The 16871-nt window shown below is 36.6% G+C and overlaps 1 protein-coding gene across 1 annotated transcript in view; it reads right to left on the reverse strand.

The window, feature by feature from the left end:
• LOC124613928 (FAD-dependent oxidoreductase domain-containing protein 1-like) overlaps positions 1-16871 on the reverse strand; it is a 246245-nt gene that overhangs the window by 134137 nt on the left and 95237 nt on the right. Inside the window, exons 4-5 of the mRNA XM_047142680.1 lie at positions 5059-5221; positions 4842-4987 (exon numbers count right to left, since the gene is read on the reverse strand). Of these exons, the coding sequence (XP_046998636.1) occupies positions 4842-4987; positions 5059-5221 (309 nt within the window). The remainder of the gene's footprint in view (positions 1-4841; positions 4988-5058; positions 5222-16871) is intronic.

Genomic DNA, 16871 nt, shown 5'->3' on the forward strand with positions numbered 1-16871 from the left:
GTGGCTGAGCCACTATTTTCCACTGTAATGTCCAAATTACAACTGCTTGACAGACTTGAGAGAAACAAGTGAACATTGAATCTTGACTGCAAAATATAACATTATTATAAGAAAAGAGTGCTACTCACTTTAAGGGTGAAGTAAATAATAATAAACTAGTAAAAGAAGAAGAGCACTCAATAAAGATGTTGAAATAATAAATAAATAAATAATTTAATTAAGTAAACAAAAAGCATATAGATTGAGAAAAATGGAGACCTATAAGAACGTGAAGACTAAAGGAATGAAAGGTGTGGTGCACCTAAAGTGCCAAGTTTAGGAGATGGCAAGTTTGTTGTATACAGAACTAAAAATGTTACTAGGTGCTCAAAGGCAACCATAGTTGCTTGGATGTAGGGACCTAAAGGAATAAAGCTATTACAACTGACTAAGAGTTGCCTACATCTAGAGTTTACAAAGTAACCAAACAAAAATGGTGCTGTATTAAATGGATGAACAATCCCAATGAATAGTGGGCATAATAAATATTTACAAAAATGTTTCTTCCACAGATCCTAAAGTAAATGGTCCTTGTTGATGTGGAATAAGCCAAAAAAGCCTTAAACAATTTTTTTCAAGAGGTAATGACAAACTTTACAAAAACAAGTAAACATTGAGTCTTGAATGCAAAATATAACATTATTGCATGAAAAGAGTGCTACTCACATTAAAGGTGAAGTAAATAAAAATAAACTAATAAAAGAAAGGGAGAGCACTCAAGAAAGATGTCAAAATAATAAATAAATAATTTAATTAAGAAAATAAAAAGCAGGTAGATTGAGAATAAATGGAGACTAATAAGGAGGTGAAGAATAAAAGGATGAAAGATGTGGGTAACATTTCACTAAGGCAGAGTTATCTGTAGCCCTGTGTCTATATAGTTGACAAATGATGGTTGCAATAGTTGAAAGCATTTAGCAGTTTAAAAGTTAAGAATAAAAAGCTTTTTTTTGGGGGGGGGGGATTAATCATTCTGTGTGTAATTCTTCTATGGATGGATGCCACATGTCTTCAAGATGGGACAATGATCATAGTATGTATGAGATGTGATACCTACATGGGACCTCCATGAGTTGGCTCCCAGTATGGAGTAGCGAGGTGCACCACCCAGTAAGGAACATGCCGCAACAATGTTGTATGAGTTCATGGCTGAGCTGAAGACCTTTAGAGAACTGTTTAAAATGTCATTAGTCTAATGTATGATCTGAAACTGTGTGTACAACTGGTGTTCCTTGTTACTGATGTTGTAATACAGTAAGTTAATATACAAGGGGATACATTATAAGCAGCTGTCAAATGAAAAAGTATTCTGTATTCCTTTGTAGAAAGTTAAAAGCTGTTTAGTTCATTAAATTCCAGCACCAGGACAACTGCAGCAATAATGAAGTCCATCAATCTGCTCGAGTACAGTCCTTGTAGATAGTTTAATTACATGTGCGGCACTTCAGAACTCCATGATAATGACAAATTTGAATGCAAACACACATATATTTAAAGGGAAACATTGCAAAGAGCTCTGCTGAAATTGTCACTCATGTTAAGTAATACCATGACCTTACAATTTTATGTATGACATTCTTGCGAGCAAAGATGGATGTACATTCAATAGTTAAGCAGATGTATCCACTCATTGTGCTTTTTTTCACTACTAAATACTTTGTGTTCAATGTGAGTGCTAGTATATCATCATAATAACCAAAGAACTAATTAACAAATTTTTATGGACTCAATATGTTTGGTTAAATAGCATTTTTCAGTTCAAAAATGGTTCAAATGGCTCTAAGCACTATGGGACTTAACAGCTGAGGTCATCAGTCCCCTAAACTTAGAACTACTTAAACCTAACTAACCTAAGGACATCACACACATCCATGCCCGAGGCAGGATTCGAACCTGCGACCGTAGCAGCAGCGCGGCTCCGGACTGGAGCGCCTAGAACCGCACGGCCACCGCGACCGGCCATTTTTCAGTCATGAAAAAGGAATGAGATGAAACTGCAAACACATGAGAAATAATTTAGCAGTCAGAATAAGTGGACCAAGATGAAATGGAATGAACTTAAATGTCATGTTTAATTATTCACTTCACAGAGTGTTCTGGTAACACACACAATTATCCCAAACAACAAGGAGTAAACCAAGATACATACACAACTGGTCTTGTTTGCCAATTTTTACATTGCAACTTATTCAATGTGCACAGCAAAGTGAAGAGCATTTGTCTGTCAGCTTATGAAAAAGCTTTCTCCATTGTAGTTTGATATCTATCCAGAGCCAGGGAATTCTGTGTTCAATAGTTTGTGCTTAATCATTTTTACTGTTATAATATTTAGCTTTGTGTTATAGGAATGAAATCAGGCCCTTGGTCAATATCTGATTGGAAACTGGTGCAAAATAACAAACAAGCAGAATAGACAATTTTTAGATTGATGACCATAAAAAGAAAATTGATCACTAGACTCATAGAAGAAATTATTTAATTACAGATCAATGAAACATACAGTTGAAACATAAAGTTGTTAGAGAATGGAAAAAAGCAGGTGCACCAGCACACAGACTGGGACCAAGACATAAGGGCATAGAATTACACTGTTTAGCATTTGCTGATGACATGGCACTGATCGCACAAGACATTACCGATGCGCAGAAACAGCTAGAGTTATTACAAGAACAGGCAGCTAAAATAGGATTACAAATTTCATTTGAAAAAACAAAATTTATGACTGACATCAAAGATGCACCTTCTGATCTCAAAATTGGTGATAACTACATCTCTCGAGTAAAAGAATTTAAATATTTAGGTAAATGGATTGCAGAAAATTGTAATGAAAAGAAATCTGTCAGATCAAGAGTCCAGAAAATGGAGACGGCGTTTCATTTAACAAAAACCATTTACAACAAAAAGAGTCTCTCGTGGAACTGCAAAATACGACACTACACAACAGCAATTACACCCGAAGCTCTCTACACATCTGAGATACTAAACCTTCAACACAGAACACTAAAAGGGGAATTAGAAGTGAAAGAACGTAAGATAATGAGGAAAATCCTAGGACCAAGAACTAAAGATGGGGTACGTTATCCAAAACCCAATGCAGAAATATATAAAAATATCTCCAAAATAAAAGACACAATGCGCATGAGAAGAATCCAATTCATGGGGCGCTTGGAAAGAATGGACTCAAACAGGTTAATGCACAAAATCCATACATTTTTAAAGAACAAAACTACAAGACCGAACTGGTACAAACATATGGAAAAAGACCTGAGAGAATTAGGGTCTCCAAATCTACATGATAGAAATGAAATCAGAAAAATCACAAACACACGGGGTTTTGAGGAAGAAGAGAGAAAAACTAACCAACATACATGGTCTACGCAACGAAAGCTAGCCCATTCATTGTTTATGAAGGAATACTGGGCGAAAAGGAAGGCCAACAAATGTTGATTACGCGTGGTCCTAAGTGATCCATCTGCGAAGAAGAAGAAGAAGAAGAAGAAACATACAGTTATAAAGTGGAACTTTCTAGAATAAAGCACTCACTGGATCAGAATATCAGAGAATTAGCTTAACATTTTAATGGCCATGATATGAATTAGCATATTTTAGGTCTGGAATACAAGATTGTATGTGAATTGTTTACACTGCAGTGTCTACTGAATTAGATCATTAATATGGACTACTAGTGATGCTGTGTCCTCCAGAGATACAAGAGACAAATATACACTGCTGAACATGAGGTTGTCTGCAACTCAGGCAGCACTAAGTTAAGGCTAATGTCCAAAGAGGGCACCATGCAGCAAGGACTATTTTATGCTTACTCCATATGTTACTCGAATAGTTCCTAAGTGGATGTCTGTCCACCAAATGTGGATATAAGCAGACACATGGGGCCTCTCAGTCAGTATTCATCCTGTATGAACATCGGTACCAACAGTACCTCATCTGGATGGTATCTATAGTCACTGATAAAAGAGTCAAACTGGGAATTTTATAAGTGATTGCAGTTACCATTCATTGGATTCAGGCCTGTTCCACAGTTAAAGCCAGATCAGTGCAAGTGAACAGTAAGCTATTACCATGCAACATCACCATACTAAAGTTAAGTAATGTAATATTTATTTCAATAAGGTATTGAAATTTTTTGCTAATCTATGTTGCCATACAGTTTTGTTTAGTTGTTGCCTGACCCTATTTGGCCCTGAGACAAGGCTGTATAGTTATTGCATGCAAGCAAACCACCCCATAAGAGCAATTACTTTTGGTGGTAGGAGTTCTCTTCCTGCCACCTATTTATGTCTGACACCAAGCACATTTTGGTAAATACAACAGACGAGATAAAAATTAAAACTGGGTATTATTACAGAGATCATAGGGTTGCTGTGAAGCCACAATATTAGAAAAGTTAAACTAAGACAGAAAAAAGCATTTCCTGTGTATGGAATTTACAGAAACCTGACAATTAGAACAAGTAAATTCTTTAAAGAAATGTGCCATAGGTTCAATTCAATCATTTGGGCAGTGAATGAAACTGATTTAGAAAATGTGTGGAAAGCTCAATGTAGAGGTGTAAGACACAATACAGTCTACCAATTCCTTGAAAATACAGATACTAAAGAGCACCAAAAAGTTAAACTTCAAGAATAGAATTATTATTTCCCTAAGAAGGACAGTGCATATGGAAGGTAACACTTACTACAGTAACTACAGAAATAAAAATCAGTAAATCCATGTTGTCTTTCTTATACACGTACGAAGAAGTGGCATACTAATAACAAATGTGTTCATAGTAAAATACATACCGTGGTTCAACAGGCAAAGGAGTCTTAAGGTACCCAGGGCCTTTACCTATTCTAGCCATTTCAGCTACTTTTCTTGAATTTGCGCCAGCAGCTATCACTGCACTCTCAAACTCAATGGGTCTAACTTCACCATCTTCTGTTTTTACCTGTAATTAAAACCAAAATTGTAGCAACAACATATAAAAAGACATTTAAGGAATTTAAAAAAATTACATACCAAAACAGTCTCAACTGTTTCATAGGTTCCTGGCTCAACGCCTTCTATTAGCATGTCAGGCATTTTTCTAAATTCAAATCCAATAACCTCTCCTGTTACATATTCCACTCCTTCAGAAATTGCTTTTTTCTTGAATGCCATTAGCAAAGACCATGGGTCAAACCTGAGATGAAACCATACACACATTTGCAGATTGTTAAAGCAGTTTAAAGAAAAAATAAGACACTACTTGTAAACTTTCTAGTAAACCATTTCATAACATTAAGAAAGAATATTGTCAACATACATGTAACCCTTATAAATATACTCATAGACTACTCTGTAATAAAATTCATAATGATGTAGTTATCATTATTAAATAAAATGGAATGATTATATAGTATTATTGGCTGTGAGACACCATCTGGGTAGTTACCACTGTGAGCCATCACAATGACAGTAATTAATGTAGTCACAGACCTAGTTTTTGGACTAGAAGGTACTCAGTAACATAGAAATTATTAATATTTTTGCTGTGCTGTTCTCTGCTACTCCTTTCTTGATTAGTAAGCATTTTCAGAAGCAAGCACATTTCTTTACTTTTTCTTGATAACTGATTGCTCAGAGGCAAAATTTTATATAAATGCTCCATTTAGCAGAATAAAATGCTCTGTCTGTAGACTCAGCTGCCTTTATCCATATCCCATGTGCCTCCTTACCTATACTCAAAATGAGCTTCCTTTCATCCTTTTTGGTATCAAAGGAAAATTCAACCAAAAAACCTGATAAATTATAAGACAGCATTTTTGGACATTGCTTACCTTCAGGAGGCAAGATGATTAGTACTGCCAACAGACACTTATAAAAGTAAAGACACTACCCTAGGTTTCAGAGCTATTGGTTCTTTCCCCAGGAGAACAGGAGGTAGTTTAGAATGGTAGAAATGGTAGGGAATGTCCCCAGTAGAGGGACCCACCTGTAGTGGGATGTGGGTAGTTGAGAATGAAGGGGAAGATGTCGAAGTATGTCTCTAACACCTTCCCCTTCATCTTTGTGTACCCACTTAGTCATTACAGGTGGGTCCTCTTCATCCTGGGTTCTGAGTGACTGGACTTTCATTCTCAATCTTCATCAACCTTTCTCTCTCTCTTCCGCAAGGAAAGAATGAATAGTTCTGAAACCCAGGATAGCGTCTTCACTTTTCTAAAAAGTGTCTATTGGCAGTGCTTTCATCCTTTTTCCTACACTTATTTACCCAAGCACATCTTAACATGCAAACTGGTGCAGTGATTAGAGAAAAGGGCTCATATGTGGGAGAGGCAGAAACCACTTGTAGCACAGCTACACTGATTTCAACTTTTCATGGCTTCTCTAAACCATTTCACATTATGCCAGGATGGTTCAATGAACAAGGATATAGCTGATATTTGGCATTATTCTTTTCCAATCCAAATTTTGCCTGTCTCAAGTGATTTCAAATTCAAAATGACATTAAACTAAAACCTTCCTATTATCTTTCTTTTTCTACCTACCTTTCTTTTCTGATAATGAAACTGCTTATAATGTTCCAGAGGATCAAATCCAACATACATTTGTCTAATCTCCACCAAGACCCTCCTTAGCTTTAAACAGAAATAAAGGTCACAGTAAACAATGTGACTTAATGAAAATGGAAGATGTACTAGCTTTGCTTATGATCACAATAAGTTAATTCCATAAATGTGGAGAGAAAAAGAGAAGAAATTTTAATAGTTGGAGTGTGGAACACAAACTGCTATCAGATACATGGGGAGAAAACACATAGACATTCTAAGAATATACTAAGGGCTAATATGTATAGCAGCGTTAAGAAAGAACTATAATGATACAGCCTTCCCTAAGATTCTAATGAAGAGACTGATACTGCCTTTTTTGTATGCATTTGGGTGGCTGTCGGACGAGTCAGTGCTTCCTAGGGGCTTGTATGTGTGTCTGTATATATATCATTCTGTCCAATTTGCTAAAATACTTGATATACATTGAGAAATCATATAGAATGTTCTGGAAGGACGTATATTATCATGATTGTGAGGGGATTGTTGTCATTAACAAAATTATGTACAGTTGCTGAGTTAGATGTTTAATCAAGAAATTGAAGTGTTATATCTCTGGCGGCAAATATTAAGAGGCTGTGGAAATGTTGGCATAAGTGGCTGGCACCCCTAGTTCCCTTAACTGCAGTTGATTGGTGGGTTGACACAGAGAACATCATTATCTTGAGAAATGGAATAAAAGTTATTAACAAGCGATGTATTTTCATTTGTTATCTATTTGTATGTCCTCCTCTGTAATTAATATCCTTTGTAATTACATTTCTAATTACCTCTCCAATTGTTAACATCACACGACTTTTCAATTTTCAGAATTTGAGGCCTTATCGGTAAATTTTACAAATGTAATCAGATGAAGCACGAGATTTGTACTGTCGTTGAATGTTAGTAACCAAACCCAAATTGTAATTAATTACATAACTAAAATAATACAAGAGACATTATTGTAATTAAAGTTCAGATTGATTTTCATATTTAAAATCAGTGATGATACTATAATAATTATTTCAATTAATATTGTATATTGTACCTTATTCGGCTGTAACATCAGTTTCTTTACATTTTGTAAATTTTAATTGTAACATCAAAATTGTACAAATTTAATAATGGGTTATTTTGAAATTTATTTTTACAATTCTATATAAAGCAAAGCAGCAATGCTGAGAGTCAGTTGTTGAGTTGTTTTGTTAGTCAGTCAAAGTGAGCTGTGAAGTATGTCAGTCAGTTTAAGTGACGAGTATGCAGTTCAGTTGTCAATAAATTTTGTGAAGTGGAAACTGTTATATTCTTTCATCAAATGAACTCCAGGCAATAGAAAGTTAAGTTAAATGCAATGATCCAAGTGGAACATTATAGAACAAAGAATTCCACACCAGGCACAAAAATGCTTTGATACATATATGAGGATATTGATACCTATGACCACTGGTAGTGAGCAAGGACTGGATTATCTGAATTGACCAAAGACTGCAGTGTGTTACAAACTGTGTCTGTGAATGGACATGCTTCTTGTATTGTGCTTGTCAGCAAAATGTTTATCTACATCATTGTTCCCATCTTGTTACTGCTATTTTTGCCACCCCTAGTGAAATCTGCCAGCAAATTCAACACTGTACTTTTAACTTTATAAAGCTCTGGAAAACTGGAAAACAAACATTACAAGGGGTAAAAAAAATTTAATCAACACCTCGGGAAAAAAAGAAAAAGTCAAGCTGCAACCATGAAGTACAATGATGTCAGTAATCTATACATTCACCTTTCAATGCAGCACATCACACTTTTCCCTACAATGGATGACTTGATGGATACTTTTGTTGTAGAAGTCTGCATTTTGATTATTCAGGAAATGTTACAACTTTGCCTAACATACTATTGTTCCCATCTGAAGTGAGAGGAAGAAGTCATTGCGTGTAATTTAAGGAGAACATGGAGGAGGGGGTAAAATTTGAAAGCCCAAAGAAGCAGCATTTGTGACTGTGCCTTGCACAGAATGAGTTAGGTCATTGGAGCATAATGATTCCCTTCCCACATCCCCAATTTTTCATCTTGGCAGCCTCCCATAACCTTATCCAGAGATTTTGGTGGTATGCTCCTGTGATGGTTTGTTTCTTGCAAACCAAATGAAATTGGGAATTAGCCTATTTGTAGCTGTGGTGAAGCCACTCATTTCCACCTCTTGCTTTTCTCTTGTCTCAGAGACACAGTGATACACCAAGTTATTATCCACAGGTGGCTAAATAAGTAATTTGGATTTGCCTGACACAGATGCAACATTTGATCTGCTGTCTTAGTTCAGCAGTCATTGAACAAATCAAGCAGCGACTTTTGCCGTCTTCAAAATTTCATGCAAGATGTTGAAAACTGGCCCATGACTAATACTTACTTTTTCCACAATCACCTCAATTGTGTACACTGGTCTTTGAGCACTTTTCTTGGAATTCACAATTCTTCACAGAGTGATTGTCTCCCACTTCATTATTTATCAGTCAGAATTCTTTGATTATATTGGAAGCAGGTCTGCTTCCTAACTATTGTCTCATTTGATGGTGTAATGTTACCATACATTCCTACCCAAGAATATTTGCTACATCCTCTCTACCAAAAAATCTTCAGTTAAGTCACAATTTTTGCTTAACATCCGGTAAAATTGAACTTTTGACAATAAGATTAAATTTGTTAATGAGTCAATTGCTTATTGGAAATTGAGAGGTATTGCATCTATTTGACTGCCTTGATTCCAGAAGTTTCAGTATGTCATGTAAGAAAAGTGTGAGCTGGGTTTCATGAGACTGGTGTTTTTCAAAATCCATGCTGGTAGATATAGAGGTGGTAATTTTGTTTGAGGTATCTTACTATGATTGAGCTCAGGATAAGTTCTAAGATTCCACAACAACTGGCTGTCAATGATATTGGACGGTGGTTTTGTCGATCACTTCTACTACCCTTCTTGTAAACGGGTGTGACCTGTGCTTTATTCCAACTACTGGGTATGATATTTTTGTTTGAGGGATCTGAAATAGACTGTAGTTAAAAGAGGGGCTAATTCAGCTGCAAATTCATTATAGAGTCTGATAGGGATTCCGTTAGGCCCTGGAGCATTTTCCAGTTTTCATGATTTCAGCTGTTGCTCAACACTCCTGACACTAACAGTTACTTCACTCATCTTTTCAGTGTTAAAAGGATTAAATTAGGGCAATTCTCCTGGGTTTTCCTTTATAAAGGATTATTTGAAAATGGAGTTAAGCATTTCAGTTTTTGCTTTGCTACCCTCAATTATGGTTCTTTTCTCATTCATGAGTGACTGGACATTAACTTTAGAGGCGTTAAACAGCCTTTACATACAGCCAGAATTTATTTGGATTTTGTGAAAGGTCATTTGACAATATTCTGCTGCGCCAATCATTGGAAGCTTCAAGCATTGCTCTCTTGACAGCCAAATGCATTTTATTCAGTATTTCTCTACCTATAGCCCTATGCTTTGTTTTACACTGTTAAGCAGTAGTCTCTGTTTCTTTAGAAGTTTCTTTACAGTGACTGTGTATCATGGAGGATTCCTCGCATCACGGACTGTTCTACTGAATACCTATCTATCTAGTGCATGGTGAACTAATCTTTAAACTTTAGCCATAGTTCCTCTATATGCTTCTGTCTCGTGCTAAGAGTTTCAAGCTCCTCACTGAGATATGGCACTACTGCTTTTTTATCTAGTCTACTGAACATATAAATCTTTCTACTTGTTCACCTGTCCTTTGTACAGGGTGTGGCAAATAAAAATGGCCTGGAGTACAGAGTTCCAGGGTACAAAGGAGCACAGCAGAGGAAAGGAAATACAGTACTAACCTGACAATAGCAGATGTTGAAAGTGTTCACCATCCATCTCTTGGCACTTTTGGACCCTGGTCATCAAGTTGCTGAAGTCTGAACTACTTGCTCTAGATAGTTCTCAGAGACGACTTTAATATTATTTCACAGAATGTCTTGTCAGGCCATCCACTAACAAAACTCTAATCATCCCAGTTGTTTGTTGGATGATTGAAATCTCCACCAATGATTATAGTATGGGTTGGGTTGATTTGGGGGAAGAGACCAAACAATTGAAATCTCCACCAATGATTATGGTATGGGTTGGGTTGATTTGTGGGAAGAGACCAAACAGCGAGGTTATTGGTCTCATCAAATTAGGGAAGGATGGGGAAGGAAGTCAGCCATGCCTTGTCAACGGAACCATCGCAGCATTTGCCTAAAGTGATGATTGGAAAACTTCTGTACAAGAGAACTCACCATTTTCCCTAAAGTTCTACATTACATTAGGAGCTGAGACTGATAGTCGATAGAAGGATCCAGTGGCAACTGTATGCCCCACCCCCATATGCTGGGTCTTGCCCAAAAAATCTCATGTACAGGTCCAATTTCTCTCTCAGAGGAGTTGAGTTTCTTATTTGTTTTGACAAGTACACCACTTCCATTTTCCATTAGCCTATCCTTTTGATATAAGCTTAATTCTTCCCCAAAATACCCACTACTGTCAACTTTAGGATTTAACCAGCTTTCCATACCTAGAATTATATGAGCTTCAATGTTTTTCAGCTTCTTAGGAGTGCTTCAAATTCTGGCACTGTGTTGCAGCAGTTAACTACTAGGATTTTAATACTCTCACCTGTGGTGGCAAGGGGGAGGTGGTATTTCTTTGGATCTTACACTGACCTCAAAGCATTATCTCTGGAGTGGATGGAGAGCTGTCTAATCTAAAAAAAAAACCTTGTGTGCACCTCAACACAGTCAGTTACCTGTGTATCAGCCTCTGATAAGTATTGCACTGCTGACTTTGGAAAAGCCAGTCATGTTTAGTTTTTATGTCCAAAAAGGGCAGTTTACTGCAACCTCAAGTCCTTCTTGGGCATTCCATCCATCAATTCAACATATAAATGTAAAGCAGCATGTAAAGTTATTAAAACAGAGATAGCCTCTGAAAACCAAGTACAACAACATTCCAATTCAACTAAACACCATAAACACACACTTTACCAGTACTAGCTCAAATAAAAATCTCACTCAAGATCCAAATAAAGCTGAAGTTAAGCTCCCAGCTCTAGATAGTAGGCCATATGACAACTACTGATCATCTCGTATATCCTACAGGCAAGTTAGTGAAGCAATTTCCAAACTCAGCAACTCAAAAGCAGAAGATTTGTATGGACTTTCAAATTATGTAATAAAAAATAGAAGAAAGAAATTCTACTGCTACTAACTAAAATCGTCAACTGAATGCTACATGAAGGAATCTTCTCAAACTGTCTAAAACCTTCTATTGCAATACCTATCCATAAGAAAGGTGATAAAGCATCCCCTGATAACTATCGTTCCATCTCACTCAGACCAATCATATCAAAGTTGTAGTATACTGTAAGCACATACAAATTAAAGAGTTCTTTGAGCAAAATCATCTTCTGATCTTCTCACAGTATGGTTTCAGACCTCATCTTTCAATTCTCAAAAGCAGTTGGAACCAACACCACAAAAAATATGTTATTCTTTTGAGAATAACAAAACAACTGTGCTATTTCTCTAGACTTGACAAAAGCATTTGATTCTTTCTACATGCACGTATACAGGTGGCAGCAGTATTGCATACACAAGGTATAAAAGGGCAGAGCATTGGTGGAGCTGTCATTTGTAATCAGGTGAGTCATTTGAAAAGTTTTCCAATATGATGATGCTCGCATGATGGGAATTAACACACTTTGAACACAGAATGGTAATTAGAGCTAGCCACATGAGACACTCCTTTTTGGAAATCATTGGGGAATTCAATATTCTGAGAGCCACAGGGCCAAGAGTGAACCGAGAATACCAAAGCTCAGGCATTACCTTTCACCAGGCACAATGCAGTGGCTGATGGCCTCCACTTCCTCCTGTGTTTATGACCATACCAGTTGGACCCTAGATGATGGGAAAACTGTGGCCTGATCAGATGAGTCCTGATTTCAATTGGTAAGAGCTTATGGCAGGGTTCGAGAGTGCCACAGAGCCCATGAAGCCACGGACCCAAGTTATCAACAAGGCACTGTGCAAGCTGGTGATGGCTCCATAATGTCGAGGGCTGGGTCCTCTGGTCCAAGTGAACTGACCATTGACTGGAAATAGTAATACTAGTTATATGGAGACCATTTGCAGCCATTCATGGGGCTTCATGTTCCCAAACAATGATGGAGTTTTTATGGATGACAATGCACCATGTCACCTGGCCATAATTGTTTATAATTGATTTGAAGAACATTCTGGACAATTCGAGCAAATGATTTGGCCACTGAGATTGCCTACCATGAACCTCATATAACACTTATGGGTCTTAAACAAGACCCATAATCGAGATCGTGCACAAAATCTTGCACAAGCAACACTATTGCAATTATGAATGGCTACAGAGGCAGCATGGCTCATTATTTCTGCAAGGGACTTCTAGTGACTTGTTGAGTCCATGGCACATTGAGCTGCTGCCCTATGCTGAGCAAAAGGAGGTCCAACACAATAATAAGAGGTATTACACTACTTTTGTCACCTCAGTGTAAAGGGGAAAGGTTGTTAGCAAAAGACCTTGAAAGGTTTTGACCAATTAACTTCAGATTTTCATAAAATACTCTAATAAACATTCAGGCAGACACAGGCTACATATTTTTAATATATAAACATTTTCTCTCTGAAAGTCAGCTTCAACAAGAGACCTATACATTGTTGTTGAAAAAAATAAAATGTTGTAAAGGGGCAAAGCTCATGACCGATGAACTTGAAACTTTTAAATGATTTCTAATAAATATTCAGATGAAGAAAGCTATATATTTTTTAAACAACAATATACATGTTTCCTGATAAATACAACTGTGTAGTATGTCCTGCTGTGAAGTGTGTCCTGCTGTGAGGAAAACTGCCAGTTTTAACTACAATAGCAGGACATTTAAACATTAGATATATCGTCTCCCTTATACATATTCTTTCTTCTAATATATTATTTTAAACAAAAATTGTATACATGACTATGTGCTGTTTTGTTTTCTTCCACCCAGTTGGTTTCAATAAAAAACAAAAAAGTTGTATTTATGGCTTATCGGCATTGGAAAACCAATAAAAAATCTGAATCACCTGAAACTTTGTAATCTTACCCATTCACCAATTAAAACTATGCAGAATACTATCATTGAAACTACTATCCTCACAGATGCAGTGGAAAAAGGGGTCTCTCATACCCCAAACATGATTCACCCACTCATTTTCAACAATTTCAATTCCAAGTCAAAGTTTCGTTGGTAATAACAACAAACAAAGCTCAAGCTTAGAGAGTGGGGAGAAGAGGAAATCCACAGAGGTTGGGAAAGGGGAATGGACATAGAGAGGGGGAAAGAGAAGCTGGAAAGAGAGAGTGGGAGGAAGAGGTGGAGAGAAGTAGGGGGAGATGGATATGGACAGAGAGGGAGCATCAGAGGTGATGGACAGAGAGAGGCAATGGACAGAGAGAGGGAGAGGAGGAGGAGGAGGTGGAGATTGACAAATAAATGAGGGAAGAGGAGATGGACAGAGGGGGAGAAGGAGATTATGCTGTATATCCAAATCCGATACATATTTAGCGACTGTACAGCAATGCTGTGTTCGCTAGTTGTATATACAGTTGAACCTTGTTTGTACATAACTCTGTGCTGTGTAATTCTTATTTGTAATTAAAGTTTTTTTGATACCAGCAAAATATAACTTAAAAATGTGTTAGTTAAACCTTACGTATACATAACATATTCTTATGTAATTCATTGTTATGGTGAAAAATTGAGTTTTGTGTAGTTGTAATGAGCAACGTTGTATGAAAAGAAGCCCTGTGATATTTTCCTTAACTTTGTTGATGTATGCAAGTACTGCAAATGGAGACAGGGAAAAAAGACAGGGTTAACAAGAGTGGGCGGCATGGAAATAAATAGACTCCTGGCTCAGTTGCTTTCAATACGAGAGTTTCTTTTGTGATAACAATCAAGAAGTTAAAAGCTAACAGGTGACATTTATTGTCAAACAGTGGTACTATCATTCAGTCTCTCTCTATCAACCATGAAGAACAGAAAAAAGAAAAGTTACACTCTAGATCAGGAAGTAAAATTCATACGAGAGGTGGATGCTAATCTACACAAAACAAAATCTGAAACTGCTTCAGACTTAGGAATTGCCTATACCACACTATGTACAGTGATCAGCAAATGAAACAGTATTTTGAATGAGTTTTCAAAACTGGATGCAAAAAATTAACAAACTGCACTTTCAGCAAGAAGGGAAATGCATAGATTTGGAAAAAGGCACTTTTTACATGGTTCCAGCAAAAACAGGCTACAGTTCTACTGATCAGTGGTGACATGCTGAAAGCAAAGGTGATGATTTAGTTTGAAGTATGAACATCACTGCTGATTTTGAGGCTTCATCAAGATGGTTACAAGGATTTAAATATTGTCATGGAATCACAGAGGAGAACAGTTTCCAGCGAATCAAAAGCTGTGAATGATGTCACTCTGCAACACTGGATTGATGAGGCTCTGCAAGGTATCTTAAGGTATCCTCAAAACATCTACAATTGTGATGAGACTGGTCTATTCTACAGCCTGCTTCCTAGTGAAACGTTAGCTGAAAAGGGTGTCTCCTGTTATGGAGGGAAGAAAAAAAAATTTGTGTGACAATTTTTCTCGTAATGAATGCACATGGATATAACTAACTTCTCTCACTTGTGATAGGAACATCTAAGAGTGCGAGATGTTTCAAAGATGTAGAGGTGAAACCTATGGAATATGAATCCAACAAAAATTCTTGGATGACTATGATTTTAATGGAACAGTGGTTAAAAAACTGGACATCAGAATGAAAAAGAAAAGAAAAAATAGGATCCTTCTTCTTATGGATCAATGTGCACCACATCTACCCCAAGTAGTTCAGAAATTTTCCCATCAAGTTGTACCAGTGTTCTACAGCTGCATGATTTGGGCATTATTGCAAATTTCAAAGAGCGTTATAGAAACAGCTGGTTCAACATTTGAAAGCACTGACTGATGCAAGAAATAAAAATCTCTCCACTAGCATACTATAGGCCCTGGAATTTATTTTGTCTGCCTTGTAGCTGGTGTCTTCCTTGACAATCAACAGTTGCTTCCATAAAATTGGTATCTTACTGGAAGAGATTGCTGCTGATGATGATTATAATGGTGATGATAGTGAAGTCATGAGCTAGCTCTACTGGAGTGTGCATTTTGATAATAATCTCGCCATGTGTGTGGAACTGCAGAATGAGGAGATCATTGCTGATGTGTGCCAAAAATGCAGCGATGATCAAGAAGGTTGACCAGCTTCAAGTGACAGTGATTGAGATAAAACCTGAATCTTGAAACATATAAAATTGTGAAGTGTTAAGTGCAATCAATGTATGCAGGCATTATATCAGTGCAAAAATTTGTAGAGAAAAAGCTCAGAATTTATTAATAAATTTGCAAAATGAGGTATATACACTTAATGCACAAAAATGAAATGAACCAAATTATCTAATTTCTTTAAAGCAGGGTCAAGCTCAAAATAATGTATTTTCTCTTTAATACTGTATCTTCATTGTCTGTACAGTGCATAGTGCCAAATTACAATATGGTATCTAATTTCTCTAAAGCAGGACCAAATAATATTTTTCTTTTAATACTATACTCTATATTTGTTATCTGACTTCTAAGTAATTCTGAGCTACAAGTAATCTTTTCTCTTTCCCTTGATACATGGTCAAATCATGTTCAACTGAATAAACAATTTACCCTCATTCTTACCATATGAGGCAGTATCGTATGCAGATGATACAACTCTAATTACAAAAGTTGATGATATAGAGGTGGTGATGCAAATACAGCAATGGATTGATGCACTAATCAGCTCTGGCAAATTATTTACAAATTAATAATAATAAAACTGAAAAGACATTGTTTTCAACTTAAGTGTCTCCAATGAAGATCACAAAATAGTTAAACTGTTAGGTTTGTACAGAGATCAGAAACTCAGCTGGGTGACACACACAGAAAAATTGTGCTCCAGACAGTCACAAGTTATTTACCTGTTATATAAGCTTAGGAATAATGTAAGCAAAACCCTATTAGTGTACATCTATTTTGGATTTTTCCACCCCTGCCTTACCTATGGAACTCTTCTATGGGGTAACTGCCCAGCTCAAAAATTGTATTCAAATGGCAAAAG

Source organism: Schistocerca americana, chromosome 4 (assembly GCF_021461395.2).
Source record: "Schistocerca americana isolate TAMUIC-IGC-003095 chromosome 4, iqSchAmer2.1, whole genome shotgun sequence".
Taxonomy (NCBI): Eukaryota; Metazoa; Arthropoda; class Insecta; order Orthoptera; family Acrididae; genus Schistocerca; species Schistocerca americana.